Genomic DNA, 18056 nt, shown 5'->3' on the forward strand with positions numbered 1-18056 from the left:
GCTGCAAAGGGCGATGGGAGCTCAGAAGCTCCTAATTAGGTTAAAATAAAATGTTGCATAAAGCCAAGATACAGACTTCTCCTGCTGCCTCCTTCGCCTTGGGTTGTACTTAGGTGGGAAGGTAGAAAAAAATGAAGCGGAAGATTTATGAAAATTCGGAAAATGAAAATTCTGCACATTTCCAGAAGGCTTTGCCGCGGTTATGTAATGTTGCATTCTCATCTGCAGTCTTCAGGAGAGACCATCCATCTGAGTCACTTGGAAGTGAATGAATCAGTGTTTATGAAACATATGTAATTCATAACACTTCACACATGTCTTAATAAATATTGCTATGTTGTTGTCATCCCTGGATTGACTGGGTAATGTGACAGTGGATGTTTTGTGTTAGGATGTGTGTGTACAAGGTTTTAGAAGGTCAGTTCTCTGGGTTGAGCGAAAGGTCACTTTGAGACCTCATGGAGAGACAGAAGAAAAGTTCTAGGGTCAGGATTCAAGGAGTGGTGGGTGGCGTGCGCTTGGTATGCTGTCTGCCAGCATGGATCCAGAAAGCAAACTGCAGGAGTTGTACACAAGCCTCTTCAGTGAATCACTTGTAGAGTTTAGTTGTGTAACAGACTGTTTTGTAACCTGCTCTGGAAGGATGGATTTAAATAAGCTTTTTCACTTAAAGTGAGACAGCACCTGTGTTTCTCTACCAAACAGCCCCATGCTGATAGATGCTGGATCACAGGCTGTTTCTGTGCATCTGCCTCTGTGTGTTCTGCTTATTTGTGTGTGCGTGCGAATGTTTGCAAACTAGTCAATATTTCTGTCTGGGGTTCTTTTATGAGAGGGAGATTTTGTTTTCATACTGTGATTAAAATACAATTGGAGTCGGATTAAACGTCAATGATACGCGTATTTGCGGTTTAGTGTGCGTGTTAGAGAGAGACAGAGAGAGGTTGCAGTAGAGTTACTGTTCCCTGTCATCTGTCACGCACTTAGAAACAAATACACACACACACACACACACACACACACACACACACACACACACACACACACACACACACACACACACACACACACACACACACACACACACACACACACACACACACACACACACACACACACACACACACACACACACACACACACACACACACACACACACACACACACACACTCATTGTCACACTGCCACTGCAATGCAGGAGAGGAGAGTAAAAAGAGGAGAATAAGAAGAGAGGAGTGGAGACTAAAGAAAGGGAGAGGAGACTGAAGGGTGAGGACAGAAAAAAGGGAAGAGATGAGAGTACACTGAGGGTAGATATGGGGAGACTGAAAAGAAGGAGAGGAGACTAAAGCTTTGTTTATAGTCGGGCTTTGGTCCGCAACGCAAGCCTCCGCGGATCGCGCGCGCGTCTCACCAAACGGACGAGGCGTTTATAGTTGACGCGCTCGCTGTTGCACTATTTTTTGAACCACCAGTGGGCGACGCGAGCAATCAAGTCAAAAACAAACATAAAGAAGAGGATAGAAGAAGTCGTCCGCTGGAACAACCCTGGTGCTTTTAACATCAGAGTTTGATATATAAATATGAGAACATGAATAAAACAATAATCTTTTAAATATGTCTTTATCATTTCATTAACGTTTTTAACTAAACAAACAGTACAGATATCTTAAGGTTTGTATTTTATTCCTCGTTTAGTGGTTCATTCAATACAAATATAAGCCAAACATTCTGAATCATGTAAAAGAATTCGTGTTTTAAACTGCAAAGTTTCCATACTTTACTTACAGAGTGTCAGATAAATATATACATTGTTTTGCTTGGATTGATCAAAGAATTACGTCACAGGCTTGCCTGCTCGGTCAGAATCGCCTCGAGTTCGGTCATTTTCGGATGCGGAGCCGCGCGGAAAGTTACAAAAAAGGCCGTGCACACCGCCACGCGAAATGGGGTCTCGCGCACCCAACGCGCACGACCGCCCACTCCGCGTTGACGTCATTTTTGCCGCGCGCACCAACGCGCCCGTGCGGACGCGTCGAGTATAAACATAGCTTAAGGGGAGAGCAGGCGTGGCTTGTCTGTATGGACAGATTAACCAAAATGTTAATCCAATCGAAAATATAGAACTCTATGGGGCAGTTTCCCTCACAGGGTTTAGATTAATCCAGGACAAGGCTTTAGTTATAATATGACATTTAAGTAGTTTTTAATAAACCTTACAAAAAACAATACTGATATTGATTATTAATATATGTCAGTTCTACTGAAAAATACAGCTAAGACCAGTATAAACTGGTAGTAGCTGGTTTAGCTGATCCTCCCAGCCTGGCAAAGCTAGTGGGTCAGCTAGACCAGCTTAAATAGTTACAAAAACACAGCTAGACCATCTTAAAAAGTGACCAAAACACAGCTAGACCATCTTAAAAAGTGACCAAAACACAGCTAGACAGCTTGCTACACCAGCAAAACCAAGCTGGGAGATTTTTTGGTATGGAGTTCAAGCTTTTTTTAAATTACAGCACCTCAAACATGCATTTTAATCTGGAATAAATACTCTTGCACCTAAATAAACTTCATCAAATATAAACTGTTAATATTAAGTTTGCCTAATATTTTTCAACAAATATTTTCACAATTCCTAGACTATTTTAAGTTGTAAAATGAGATATACAACCCCAAATCAGAAAAAGTTGGGACACTGTAGAAATTGTGAGTAAAAAAGGAATGGAATCATTTACACATTTTATTTACAATAGAATATAAATAACATATCAAATGTTGAAAGTGAGACATTTTAAAATGTCAAGCCAACTATTGGCTCATTTTGGATTTCAGGAGAGCTACACATTCCAAAAAAAGTTGGGACAGGTAGAAATAAGAGGGCAGAAAATTTAAATGTACATATAAGGAACAGCTGAAGGACCAATTTGCAAATTATAAGGTCAATTGGCAACATGATTGGGTATAGCCTGTCAGAGTGGCAGTGTCTGTCAGAAGTCAAGATGGGCAGAGAATCACCAATTCCCCCAATGCTATGGCGAAAAATAGTTTTTTTGAGTTTCTCAGAGAAAAATTGCAAAGAGTTTGAAGTTATCATCATCTACAGTGCATAATATCATCCAAAGATTCAGAGAATCTGGAACAATCCCTGTGCGTAAGGGTCAAGGCTGGAAAACCATACTTGATGCCCGTGATCTTCGGGCCCTTAGACGCCACTGCATCACATATAGGAATGCTACTGTAATGGAAATCATAACTTGGGCTCTGGAATACTTTCAGAAAACATTGTTGGTGAACACAATCCTCCGTGCCATTCGCTGTTGCCAGCTAAAACTCTATAGGTCAAACAAGAAGCCATATCTAAACATGATCTGCCCCACTTACTGTGGGTTCACACCAGACGCGTTTGTGGCGCCAAATTCACGTCTAGCGAGCATAGTTGGACGCTTGAACATTTTGAGTGTACTCGCTTCATTGGTGCATGAAAGCCGCACATGAAATTCTAGTCATCGAGACATTCACACGGAAATTCACGTCATGGGAGAGGCTTCTACGACTCCACTCTCTTCCAATTATCACGTCACTACTAGAGCAAGCTGGTTAACATTTTTCCGCCAAAGTTCAGATTTTTCAATTCGCGCGTTTCCTGCGGCATCGCTCAATTCGCATCATTCGTGCGGTGTATTATTGGAGAACAAAAATGAGTAAAGGAAAAAGAAAAAAAACTATGCAGGGGTGTAAGCGTCGAGGAAAGTTGAAACAGCTCAACTCTATGGTATGATGCGGTTCGGCGGCAACCAATCGGAAGGCGGAAATTTTCGGCAGCAACCAATCCTTTTCTATAGCGTCATTGGCAGGGCAGCCAGAGCTTTTACCGACGCTCTCGTCGGTGGCGGTGTGAAAGAACAGTCATCCGTGCCACAAGACCTCCAGATGCGCATCAGCGCGTCTTTACATTGACTGAACATTGAAATCACTTGGGCTTGACGCCTCTACCGCGGCTGGTGTGAACGCAGCATTTAATTTATAGTAAGGAGCTGGTACTGAGGGAGACAACAGAAAAGAGGGAAGGGGAGATTGATGAGTATTACTATACTATAACTGACGCGCTGTAAAAAAATTTAAGAGGTGCACGTCAGGCTACGCACAGGCTACGGATAACCTACGGCGTAGCTACTGCATAGAGCTTACGCACGACTATAAATCAGGCTTTAAGGGAGAGGAGGGGACACCAAAAAGAGGAGACTCAAGGGAGAGGAGGAGAGACTGAAGGGAGGGGACTGAAGAAAGAAGGGGAGAAAATGGGAAACTGAAAACAGAAACACTGAAGGGAGTGAACAGTTTAGAGGAGGGGAGACTGAAGTAAAAGCAGACTGAATGGAGAGATGTCTGAATGAAGATTCCCTTGATTGAACCTCCTTATCATTTGAACAACTGTCAAAAAAGATGGAAAATTGAATTGTATTTTTTACTTTCTGGTCAGCGTAAGCAAAGAATTACAAAACCTTACATGTGCCTGTTTAAACAGAATATTCAGAGTAAAAGAACCAACTTCTTTCTAGCACTGTTTTCATATCCAGTTGCGTCTCTCTTTGTGATTTTTATTCATTTCGACTTTGATCACATTCTCAAGCTGTTTTTCCAGTACCTCCTGATTTTCCTTCCTTTTTAAACACACCTTTCTGCACACTTGACACTTCTTAAAGAGTGATGGTGGTGGTCCATCATCACACTCTCCTCTAATTACCACGGTTACAGATGGCAGGTTGTGAGGGGGCACAAACCATGCAATTTCCCCCCAATGCAGCTCCATAATCATGGTGCGGAGATCTGTAATGCTTATGAAAACTCCTATACAAATATGCTCTGTAAAGCTCAGCGGTAGAACAGTGCGTAAAAGGTCATGAGTTCTAACCCAGGGATGACACATACTGGTAAAATTGTATACTTTGTAAAGCACTTTAAGTCACTTTGGATAAAAGCGTCTGCCAAATGCAAAAATGTGATGTAAATGTAAAATATGCCTCTCGCTAAAATGCATGAAAATACCACTTTCAAATGACCGTAGGCTACATATCCCATCAGTGTACCATTAACAGATGTCATAGCATGGAGTGAGAAATAGCGAAGAAAGATGATATATAGGTAGATAATAGAAAAAAGTGCCCAGCCCTATGGCTGAATTACATAGAATGATGCACTGACTTTTCTTGAATATGTTAACCCATCATTTTGCATTGGTCAACTTGTTTTGTGTTCCTAGATGTGACAGGACATATGTGTAGACTTTAAGTTGTTGTTTATTGATTCCAAAAGCATTGATTTTTTTCTACAGCTCTTGCAAACGTGCATGCCACCTTGTATTTTCTCCTTTTAACGTTTCTTTTTCTTTCCTTTACTCATTTTTGTTCTTCAGTAATATACCCGCTGGTCTTTTGTTTTGTAATCTGTGCCCAGTACTATATTACCAGATGCAAACACACTCATGCACACTTCATCCAGCAGAGCAAGGCTCCTGTGATGCCTTTGTGCAGCACAGTTTGTTTATGGTTATTTGTGTGTGCCTGCAGGGAGTTTGCAAAGGAGCGAGAGCGTGTGGAGAAAAGGCAGGAGTTCCTGAAGCTGCGCAGACAACAACAGATTGAAAGAGAGCTGACTGGCTACCTGGAGTGGATCTGCAAGGCAGGTCAGTCTCGAAATATATGCACCAACACAAATAAAACATGCAACATCAAAGTGCCACCGTGACCCTTCTTTTGACCTTTAGTGGTTGTACGTCACAGTCACCAGAAGGCCCAAGTCAGTTCATTCCCTTTGCAATTTCCTCTCATAAGTGTTTATTACGCTCTCTTACTGGATCTCTGCTCGGCCGCTGTGAGATTTGATGTATCAGTGCCTTTCAGTTGCTCAGCACTTCCTATCACCAGCAGCTCCATGGCAACCAAATAGCTTCACACAGTCTCCACCAGCTGGTTCATTCCCTTATTCTTCCCATGACTGCCTGTAACAACTCTTTCATTACCCTCTGCGCTGAAACTCACACAATGGAAGTGATGGAGCTTACAGTAGCTGTAGGCTTCCACTGTCTTGCGGCCAGTTCAGTCTGGTTCTTCTCCGTACTGCATTTCGAAGCACGTTCATTTACAATCATAATACAGTAATAAGATTCGTTACAAATTGTAGTCATTTTATTTGAATAACGTCTGAGAATAACATTAGAGGCCGTTCACAATATTTCCGGTCTGTTAATGGGCTTGCTGACTGGCTGCTTAATTCTCACCGAGAAAATTGCAGCCCTCAAGAAATGCAATCTCAGGCATCATTACTTGACTAAACATGCAGAGCGGCATGTTAGGTGTAAGGATGAGATGAGAATGTCCATCTATCAGTAACTGTATAACTGCACCAATTACTGTGGTATATTTATGTAACTATTCAGCTGGCCCCATGAGGAAGAACGCCACCAGGCTAGTAGCCAACTAGAGACCCCTGTGTATAGACCTCTAAGTGGCTGTTCACATGTCGTGCCTAAAGCGTGTGGAAAACGCTGCTTTCGCCTTCTTTTCAAAGCGCTCGGGCAGATGCGCTCCTGAGGTGTCTGTTGTTGGACCGCAATTATGAGCTGCTCCTCCATTTTCCTGCTGAGGTTTTAAAGTAACGGAAAGGGGGAGGAAGCTGATTGGTTGGTTCTTGTCACATGACCTGCGGTGCACTTGTGGCATTCTGAAAAGTTGAGATGTGGACATGTAGTAAAAATACTAGTAAAAATTAGCGCGTCGCACTGCGTGTGCGTCACGACCGTGTCACTTCCTAAACGAGCGCACATACCGCATGCCTACATTTTAAATAATGAACTTGAGAGAGCAGAAGACGTGATATGTGAACGGCTCCTAATTTAGCATAAAGCAAATGATGAGTTCAGATGCAAAACACTTTAAATACATCCTATTCCTAGTTAAGATAAATATAACTTAACTTTCTTCCATTATCAGTTCCTTTTAAAGTGGTTTATAAATGTTCTGATCCTTCAATAGCGTTAATTGGCTCTGTCATGTCATGTATCATCCTCATTTGTCCCTAATGTGTTTCCCTAATGTCCACCATGGCTGTACTGGGGGTGTTAAATTGGTTTAGAGAGGTGATTTTCCAAACTGCTCCGTGGTGGCCCAGGTTTGATGTTTAAAGAGGTTCAGTCCTGTTTGAGATAACTGCTTGCAGGTGCACATACTGTCCTCCTGCACTCGCTCCAAACTGTTATATCCTCACTGCATTGTGTAAACAATACCGTTGCATGAGTACATCAGATGTTCGCTGCTCATCCCGCCTCCTGCTGGATGCTCTTAAAATATGTTTGTGGGTCAGTGACAAAAATGGTTTGGGAAGATGAGAAATTCAAAAATCTTTAAAAAAAAACTTGTTTTAAAAACACGCATCAGGTTTATTTCAATTCACGCAATAGTGTATTTATGTACATTTTTTGCAGTAAAACAATACATATGCACAATAAAAGTTAAGACTGAATGGAGTTTAAATAGTGTAACCACAAATGGCACCAAAGAATAAGAAATATTAAGTATTTTATCTACCTTAATGGCATGTAAGCGTAATCATCAAAAAATAATAATAATAATTTAAAAATATCATTTTATTAGTTATTTCTAAATGTAAATTTTAATGCGTTTTTGTAATATTTGTCCTGACATATGCTGAAAACAGCTCTGTTTTCTAAATAATCTTTGACAAATGATGTATAAATGTAAAAAAGTCACAATACACTAAACTAGATGATTATATTTTATTCCACATTTTTTATTTAGTGCTGGGCAAAGATTAATCGCAATTAATTGCACACAAAATAATAGTGATTTTTTGCATTTACATGTAATTGCATTTATATATATATATGTAAATGTTTCTTAAATACATATATGAATGTGTGTGTATTTATATATACATAATAATTACACAGCACAAACTCATATATTATGCAAAAAAATCGCTTTTATTTTGCATGCGATTAATTGAGATTAATCTTTGCCCAGCAATAAAATATATTTGTATTTTCATTAAAAAAATTCTAGTTACACCAATCAAAATCAAAATGAAATAAGACCAGAAATATTACACTTGGTCCTCAAAAAAGAAAATGTAAGCAAGTAAACTGCAAATTTATTTTGAAATTTTAACCCTTACATTTACCCTTACATTTAATTGATCCATACGAACACAAAATAATTAACATCACGTCACTGACCCTTGTAACTTGTTCCCCCTTATAGACATGAATGATTTCTTAGATTATGCATTGTGTTTAGGTGTACAATTATTTTCGATATAAAATTTTATATTTTAACCTTGTGGACAATTGCAACTAATAAAACAAATTCCATGCACTTACATTGAAGGATGGACCCAGGCCATATTTAGGGAGCAGAATATTTTAATGTTTGAATCACTTTGGAGGGGACTTTTTAGACTTGAGTTGTTACAGCTTCTAGCAACATCCTAGCAACCATTTAGAACCACTTGGTGTATCTTGGCTAATGCACAACAACACCCTGGTTACACCATTAGTGCCACACATATTTTCGTAGAAACCTAGTTTCTATTAACTTCTTTTTTTTTTTGGAAAAATAAGTTATTTCAGGCAGTGAAAGATGCTTAAATAATGCACAATAAATCTCTTGACTGAAAAGTATGCGTGAGTAATAATATTTAATCTCGTCTCAGAGGAAGTAATGCTTGCTGAGGAGGATAAAAACGCAGAGGAGAAGGAGGATAGTGCCTGGTACAAGAGGAAATGCAACAACCCAGGTAACCAATGAGAAATGAAAAGATTGTTAATAAGAAATATTACTGCTATTAATTGTTTGTTTACTTTCGTACGCATATGTTTAGTATTAAAGAGAGCAAAAAAGAGCAAAAATGACCTTATCAGCGCAGAGGAGTGTGAAGACCATTTCACAGACATCTCATCAGTCGGTAAGTCAGTGTACTGTTTTCATGCACTTCAATGTCTTCGATCATTTCTCTATTTGTGATAAAGTTTGATGAGTGATTTGAGTAGTTTAAATGACCAGCGATGAGGTATGGGTTGTTCTTATTGGTTCTTTCAAAGATGACCTTTAGCTGTGAATCATGAGTGATGTCTATTAGTGTCTTCATTGTTCCCATTTTTATGCTGCACACTCGAGGTGTGTCTGCCACCTAAGTCTTAAATCTTGACTTAACAGACAGCATTATGGCATGAAGGTGATTCTGAGGAAAGTAGTGAAAGTCCAGCTTTTTGATTTAGATTCGCCTCTTTTTAGTTATACTTTTTTGAAATACATGTACAGGATTGTGGGATATTAGGCAGCGAAGGATACAGGTCATCCGTGCTGACTTGAAGGGCCCATTCCATAAAGGGATCTTACGGCGCTTTTCCATCGCATAGTACCCAATGTTTTTAGTTTAGGTCGGGTCATCTTACTTTTGGGGGCTTTTCCACTGGATACAGAATGTAGTACTGATACTTTTACTTACTTTAGTACCACCTCATCTGGGGTGCCGAGCGACCCGAGCTGATACCAAAACGTGACGTGAAAACATTGTAGATCACTGATTCGTGTGAGAGAATCTTCACTACCAGCGTCATCGCTATAATGTAAAAGACTGGTTTTACCTTCATGCTAGCTTGTGCTGTCTCCAGTAAACCTGTTGTCATCTGTGCTTTGCTGTAAGTTCCCAAACTCTCTTTTAGCGATGAGAAACATCCACAGGCTGAGAATCAGGAACACCATAACAGTTTTTTTCCAGACTTGCAGTTTGTGGCGGGACATTCGTGAGACGCACGTTCGCATATATGCTTAATGCAACCTAAATGAGGCTCAGTGGAGCGCGTCGACTGATGCTACGGGTGTTTGAACAGAAACTGTCATGTGAGACAGGGGTAGTGATAAACGAGATGTGTAAACATCAATTTGTGGTGGTCAATTTTAATTTTGTGGCTGCCTGAGAAATAAATGAATGTATGGGAATGTACAATGACTCTCCCACTTGTATGATGTCACACGAAGTGTTACTAAACTCGATGGAAAAGCTAACCAAGCCATAATGAGGTGAGCTGACCCGACCTGACCCAAACCAAACCGTGGGGTACCATGCATGGAAAAGCGCCATTAATTAATAGACTGGATGTCAAACGAACATTTTAAACAGACATGTGCACATAGACCTGACATTGAAATTGATACCCAAAAACCTCAATTCTGTCATCATTTACTCCCCTCATGTTGTTACAAACCTATACTCAATGTTTTTTTTTTTTTGATGAACACAAAGTAAGATATTTTGAGGAATATTTGAAACCAAGCCGATCATGAGCCCCATTTACTTCCATAGTATTCTTTTTTCCTACTATGGAAGTCAATGGGGCTCATGATCGGTCAAACATTGCTCAAAATATCCTCAGTTGTGGTCATCAGAAAAAATTATACCGGTTTGTAACAACACTAGGGTGAGTAAATAACCAAATTTAAAGTCTCTTTAAGATTCCAGTGACAAGCAATTTGTCTGTCCACACCACATGTGATGCGACTATGAGATGCAACAATCCATCAGCCAATCAGAACACAGTGTGTAGGTGCCACACTTGCATAATAAATGCATACATAATCAAATACATAATAATTAGACAATAAAATGTAACAAAATTAATCAATTTAAAGCTAGTTACTCAGTGACTATACAATCTTTGTTATGAAATACAGTTGTTTGTTCTTATAGAGTTCACAGTTTGAACATTTTTGTTTTCTATAATTTATTTTATCCATTATGGCTATTAATATTCATGATGTGGAGAATTTTCATCAGCCGTGACGTCACAGAAGCATTTCTAAAACAGATTTCACTGTCGCTTGTCATGTATTGCTGTCGTGTATCGTCCAATGTGTGTATACATGCGTGTTGATTTGAGTTTTATTAATAAAATCAGAGGAAGAAATAAGGTCTAAGCAAAGAAGGGGGGAATAGAATGAGTAGATAACAGATCATAGTAGGGGTGGCACGGTCCATGAAAAAAATCCGAACAGTTCGGTTCGCTTGTCTCGGTTCGGAGCGCGTGTGTACCGCACGGTTCAACGGTTCATGGCATGCGCAATGTAGTCTCATGCCCTGTATGTGACCTCAGATAGCGTGTTTCCCTTTCGCGCGAAAGAAGAGGTGACTGGTTTGGAGTATAAGTGCAGGTTATGTTACGTATAGAAATGGCAAGTGGGAGAGAAAAGGAAGTCTGCCCGCAGTTGGAGGATGCGTCAGCGTCGTATAAGTTTGGTGTGTGGAAACATATTTTTATTTCATGTTACCTATGATGATAGCGGATATAAAACAATAGATTGAACTGCAGTCTATGGGTTGAATGCGCTCGAACAGCCACAGGAGACCGCCTTCTCTCCGACCATTTATCTAATCTGAGGTACTGTTTTACGTCTTTTGCGCTATTTTTAGCCTTTCATTGATAAAATTAAAGCGGCTGATTTCCGCGTAGTTTCATTTTGCTAGCGTGTGAAAGTTGCGCGATCTTATTCCAGAAATTGCCCCTCAAAGTAATCAGGACAGAAGTGGTCAAAAGTGGACAAAAGAGACGGATGTAAATATTACAGGTGTAAACGTTATGTTTCTCTCTCGTCCACATATACTCTCAGTATTAAAGCAGCCTCTCAGTGATAAATCTAAGAGCTACACTGAAGTTGGCATTTTAATAAATGCAAGTTATCTTTGTGTGCTAAAAATGCACATAAAGTTCATGTAGATGGCAATACACATTCTCTTTTTTGCCAAATAAATGAAAAGCATGTTGAAATCATCAATGTCTTCCCTCTTGCTCTATCAAAATCTCATCTGGCTTTCCTCAGGGATGGTCCCAATAATGTGCTTAAAGTCAAATTCAGTTTGTGCATGATTATAACTTTTTTTTTAATACTGTATCCTAAATTATGGATAATTAATACATTAATAAGATAATACATTTCTGGAGTGTTAAAAATGTAAAGAAAAAATAACAACAAGAACCGTACTGAACCGAGAACCATGACCATAGAACCGTGATACGAACCGAACCGAGGGTTTTGTGAACCGTGCCACCCCTAGATAATAGATGACATACTGTAGCTTGAGCCTGCTGGTGTATGAGCCTTCACCGAAGTCAAATTTACATATTAAAATAGCCACCAGAATGAATTTTCATCTCTCCAAGGCGAGGAACAAGATACTAATGGAAGGATTTGTCACTGCTTCTTTTAAAGCCGTAACTTGACATTTATGTTTAATGCGAGCTTCTGAAATTTCTGCGTGGTTTAGTGGATGAGAGTTAGAGCCACAGAGCCAAAAGGTAAAACAATTACCCTACCCAAATGTGCACTTTTTCCTCCATAATAGGCAATAAACTTGAAGTGGGCTGGTACTTACGGGTATGAAGTACTGGAATTTTTGTGTTTTGTAGTTCACAGTACAAGGAATAATTCATGCGCATCGACAGCTCTCATAAACCACCAGCTCTCATAAACCGACTGTCTCTGCTAACAGTCTGCCATGTCGCTCTCACCAGACAAAAAAATTTTGTGTCGCCAACTAATGTTGTGCATTTGTCATATGTGCATATTTAACCTTCATTTTGCCATGAATTGTCTATGCAAGAGACCTTTGAAACGTGAAACGACTAATCATGCTTGATTGTGATATTTAGTGGCGGGTAATAGGTTGTGTAGAAAAACAAAATCTCTCCTTTCACTCCTCTTCTCTCCATCATCTGCTCTCCTCTTGTGTCTTGTTCTCTCTCTGTAGCTCCCCAGGGTTCTCCATTCACCCGTACAAGCGTGAAGAGCAGCAAGAATGAGAGCTCGTCATACTTTCGCAGAAAAGAGAAGAGGTTTCGCTTCTTCATTCGCCGTATGGTGAAGGCCCAGAGCTTTTACTGGACCGTACTCTGTATAGTGGGATTGAACACACTGTGTGTGGCTATAGTCCACTATGACCAGCCCGAATGGCTTACATACGCTCTGTGTAAGTGAACTGCATGTTTAAAACATCATTATAGCTCTCTGGAGGATGACAGGTTTATGTGATCTATTTTTGTATGTGGCGTATGTGCATTAGGATTGATTTAGAAGTAAAATCAGGACAAATGTCAATCAAAAAGCCAAAGTTTACAGGGAATTTTAAGCATAAGTGCTCTTAAGTACAGTATTTATTGCATAATTTATTATATTGCTTATTATAAGATTTGAGTTTCACTTTTAAATATAACTGACCATGTTGTTGTGACTAGGCATTAAGGGAGTTGGGTGATGTTAAAGGATTAGTCAATTTTCTTTAAAAAAAAATCCAGATAATGACTAATTTACCATCTCATCCAAAGTGTTGATGTCTTTCTTTGTTCAGTCAAGAAGAAATTGTTTTTTTAGGATAACATTCCAGGATTTTTTTTTTTCATTTTAATGGACTTTAATGGACCCCAATACTTAACAGTTTTAATGCAGTTTAAAATTGCAGTTTTAAAGGACTCTAAACGATCTCAAATGAGGCATAAGGGTCTTATCTAGCGAAACGATTGTCTTTCTTCGCTAGAAAAAAATATTATGCACTTTAAAACCACAACTTCTCGTCTTCACCTGTGACGGGCCAGCGCAACCTCACGTATTACGTCATCACGTCAAGAGGTCACGGATGACGTATCAAAACTACACCCCAGTGTTTAGAAGTACGGAGAAAGAGGACCATTACGATGTTGTTGTACGTGGAATGATACTAATAAATGTCTTTGTGTCAGTTTATTGTATAAATGGTCCGCAAATGTGCGTTTCATACAGTATATGAAACACGTGACCTTTCTACGTCATTACGCAATTACGTGAGGCCGCGCTGGGAAGAAGAGAAGTTGTGGATTAAAAGTGTATATTTTTACTTTTTCTTTCAAAAAATGACAATCGTTTCGCTAGATAAAACCCTTTTGCCTCACTTGGGATTGTTTAGAGTCCTTTGAAGCTGCGTTAAAACTGCAATATTAAACTGCATTAAAACTGTTAAGTGTTTGGGTCCATTAAAGTCCATTAAAATGAGAAAAATTCTGGAATGTTTTCCTCAAAAAACATAATTTCTTCTCGACTGAAAAAAGAAAGACATCAACATTTTGGATGACATGGTGGTGAGTTAATTATCTGAATTTTTTTAGGAAAAGGACTAATCCTTTAATGTTAAACATAATAGATAAAACATAACATTTTAACTTGATTATATTATATACCTGCTTCTAAAAAATTTAATTCCTGTATAACAATTGTTTGCAGTCATTTTAGAAGCAGTATGCAATGTTTGCACTCCTACTGCATACCATGAACAAGTTATTTAGTTCCAAAGATATTGGATATAGCAAGATGTGGCACTGCTATTACTATAAATAGGGGATAATGCAATGCTCAACGTGGCCATTCTGGCAACGGAAGTCCCTCCTTCCAATTAAAATGACCAATCATTAATCGATAAAGACTGAGGATTGAGTCATGTACCTTGTGGAGTACCTAAAACGACCTCAAAAAAGTTGTTTTAGCGCAATTTGAGCTTAAGAAACAAAGGGTATGGTACCATAAATATCAGGTTTAAGTCAGAAATATGTTGTTTAATTGTGATTTTAGCATGCAATTTTACAGATATCTGTCTTTTCTCATTCAAGTTGATAAGACTTTAGTTTTGCATGACTGAATTATTTGCCCGGAGACTTATTCAGAGATGGCAGCCAAGTGTCATGGTTTCATTAAAGGTGCAATATGGGACTTTTAGCAGCATCTGTAAATCGCAACCAACGCTCAGTCCACAGCTCACCCCTCCTTTTCGAAACGCATAGAGAGGCTACGGTAGCTGCCACAGGACAAACACGTCTGAGACAACGTAATAACAAAACACGCTCTATAGAACAGTTTGTCTGCTTAGGGATACTGTAGAAATATGTTGGTGTAAAATGGCGACTTCTATGTAAGGGGACCCGTCATGTATGTAGATATCTATGGCTTATCTAAGGTAATTAAAACAATACAATTCATTATGAGAGGTCTTTATACACCACTGATAATATAGTTAGGTATATTATATTGCATTTCTCTCAAAAGATAATTTTTAAATTCCCACATTGCACCTTTAACATAACTGCATGAGTCATAGTTAGCAAACTGTATTTTAGGATTATTCGATCCCTTCATGCAGATCTTAATTTTTCTGATCTTACGCTCTCTTTGATCCATCTCTACTAAAATCCCAACTCCCATATGGTCCTCTTATATATTTCTATTTACCATCCAACTGAACTGATTATTTAGTTAATTTTATGACATTTAGATGATTTAAAACCACATAAAGTACAATTAGCTCCCGCAGGAACTCTTATGGGTTTAGTACCTTACTTAAATGCACAATGTGTTGGAGTTTATGGATTGTCCCTTGTAGGGTTTAAATGTACAACCTTTTGGTTACCTGCCCGGATCTTTAAAGACTAGGCTACATCATTCCCACTCAGCCGTGTAAATCCACTGCAACGACCAGGATGATAGATAAACTCTATTAACGGCGTGGTTTAGTGGTCTTATGTTTGTACTGTATATACTGTAGGATTTGACTGCCATTGACAAATGATTTTTCTTTTGTACAGATTTGGCGGAGTTTGTGTTTCTCGGTCTGTTTCTAATAGAGATGAGTCTAAAGATGTATGGCCTCGGGCCCAGGACCTACTTTCACTCCTCATTTAACTGCTTTGACTTTGGGGTGAGTAACATTTCATCAGATACAAATGATGCCCAGGACCAAGTAAATGTTCCATTAGCAGTTAATGCCACGGGTTCTGCTTTTCTTTCAGGAGAATAAAAAAATGAACTGCTGGTAAAACAGCAAAGCATCTTGACGAATGATTAATGTGTTTTTGGCAGGTGATTGTGGGAAGCATTTTCGAGGTAATCTGGGCAGCAGTAAAACCAGGAGCTTCTTTTGGCATCAGCGTGTTGCGAGCGTTACGTTTGTTAAGAATATTCAAGGTTACAAAGTAAGACAATTCTCCTTCATACCTGTGGTGCCTTTCAGATCATGTTCCTATATTTATTAAAGTACGGTATGTCCTGAAAATGAATGTGCATTCCTAAGAATATGGAACGCTTCTGTAGGTATTGGAACTCTTTGCGAAATCTGGTGGTATCTCTGCTCAATTCCATGAAGTCCATCATCAGTCTCCTGTTCCTCCTGTTTCTCTTCATTGTGGTTTTTGCTCTGCTGGGGATGCAGCTCTTCGGTGGACAGTAAGTAGAAAGTCAAATTTAAACTGATGTCTAATCTCAGTTTTTTGCCTTGTAAAGCTCTTAGAGGGATCAGCAATAATGGGCAAATTCCAGTAGGAAGTGAACATTCTGATGCTGTACTCACTTCAAAGAGCAGAGCTCTTATTATTGGGGTCTCGAGTAGCCTAGTTGGGTAATTCTCACGAAATCTAGATTTAGAAGGTGTCCAGCATCAGAATTTTTTAAAAGCCCTTAAAGCCAATTTTTTAGATATAAGATTAAGGTCTGAACTTAATATAACCATGATTTTTAGAGGATTTAAAAAAATATTTCCTATAGAATAATTAACATTTTTTAGATAATCATTATCAAAAATTATCATTACCGCAACATGATATTACATTAAATATATGCATTTACAAACTCATGTTTAGGTTATGAGAACTTAAAAGTTGTCTAGGTACAATCACAAACAAAATTTCTAATTTTATCTGGAGAGAAAAAATAAGAACTGCTTACCTGGTAGCCATCTTGTGTGTCACAGTCAATTATGTCCCTTCCAGACAATTTTTTTTTTGAAAATGTTAGTTCCTTGAGGGCTTAAACAATGATTGAAAATTGTTGCGCAGGATGAGCAAATTTGTCGTGGACACATTTATATTCCTTATTATTGTCTCTATATTTACCAATGATCACCAAATACCACGTGTTTCTTTACTGTAAATGTTTGTAGTATAACATGCACTGAAGCTTTTTATTATTTAGATTTTTTAATTATAAATGTTTCCATGTCAAAAAACCCAAATTCAGTCATGGACACTTTGTGGTAATGAAAATGTTCCCCTTAATGTGGAAAAAACAACAAAATTGGTTTGTATGATGTCATTTGAAATCATGTGCAAAGTAGTACATGAAGAGATGTTTGTAACTGTATGCTTCTTATTTTGAAAGCTAACGTCTCCCATTACTCATTAAAAAAATAGGACCAACCCTTTTCGACCATGCACTCGGCGCACAAACCATTTTTCCCGTCGTTAAATTAGCAAAAGTGGATTCGGACACGCCCATTTAGACGTTGCGCTGTGCGATTTAGACAATGCGCTTAGATCCCTAAAACCCCCTTGATAAATTCATCTCCAACGTTCTCAATCTAAGGATTCATGATTCCTCCAAGCCCTGCCATTTCACTTAGCCTTTAGCCCCATGTTGACAAACATGTCTGAGCAGATCCAGATGGCAGAAGTTTTCATTTCTCTGTTTCATGAATTATTGATTGCACACTACAACAGAGGAGAATTGCCTCGTCCTTCCTGTGAGGTAAATATCAGCTTAGATGCACAAACATGCTGTCATGCGATGTATTGAAATGAAAAGTGCGCTAGATAAACAAATAGCAAAATAATAAAAAGCCATTGAAACATAACAAGCAACGTTTGGAACCCTGCAGGAGAAACCATTCCCTACTGATATCAGTGAAGCTCTGTGCTTAGTGAAATGAGAAATTGCTTTTGTGCTTCTCTGGAACTCGGTTTCAGCTCCATAGCACATTAATATTTAAGACCGTAGATGGACATGATAAACTCGCTGTCTGATCCAAATCATGTTCTGGGTTGAAATAGAGAGAGACAGTGTCATGCAGTTTGAGAGCAGAGCTAGGAAAAAATTTGACCTGATAAGTCTCAGTTTAGAAAAGTGATGAGAATTTTTTATTTAATACTGGTGTTAAGTATGTGCAACATTTTTTTATTTATTTGATGTTTTAC

General features: G+C 38.8%; 1 protein-coding gene across 4 annotated transcripts in view; it reads left to right on the forward strand.

Annotated features, from left to right (window-relative positions):
* Window positions 1–18056, forward strand: part of cacna1ba (calcium channel, voltage-dependent, N type, alpha 1B subunit, a) — a 163776-nt gene that overhangs the window by 59976 nt on the left and 85744 nt on the right. For all 4 annotated transcript variants that reach the window (XM_065250240.1, XM_065250241.1, XM_065250243.1 and 1 more), the window contains exons 7-13: window positions 5572–5687; window positions 8732–8815; window positions 8900–8983; window positions 12824–13042; window positions 15678–15790; window positions 15952–16064; window positions 16183–16314. In XM_065250240.1, coding sequence (XP_065106312.1) covers window positions 5572–5687; window positions 8732–8815; window positions 8900–8983; window positions 12824–13042; window positions 15678–15790; window positions 15952–16064; window positions 16183–16314 — 861 coding nt within the window. The remainder of the gene's footprint in view (window positions 1–5571; window positions 5688–8731; window positions 8816–8899; window positions 8984–12823; window positions 13043–15677; window positions 15791–15951; window positions 16065–16182; window positions 16315–18056) is intronic.

This window comes from Paramisgurnus dabryanus, chromosome 5 (assembly GCF_030506205.2).
Source record: "Paramisgurnus dabryanus chromosome 5, PD_genome_1.1, whole genome shotgun sequence".
NCBI lineage: Eukaryota > Metazoa > Chordata > Actinopteri > Cypriniformes > Cobitidae > Paramisgurnus > Paramisgurnus dabryanus.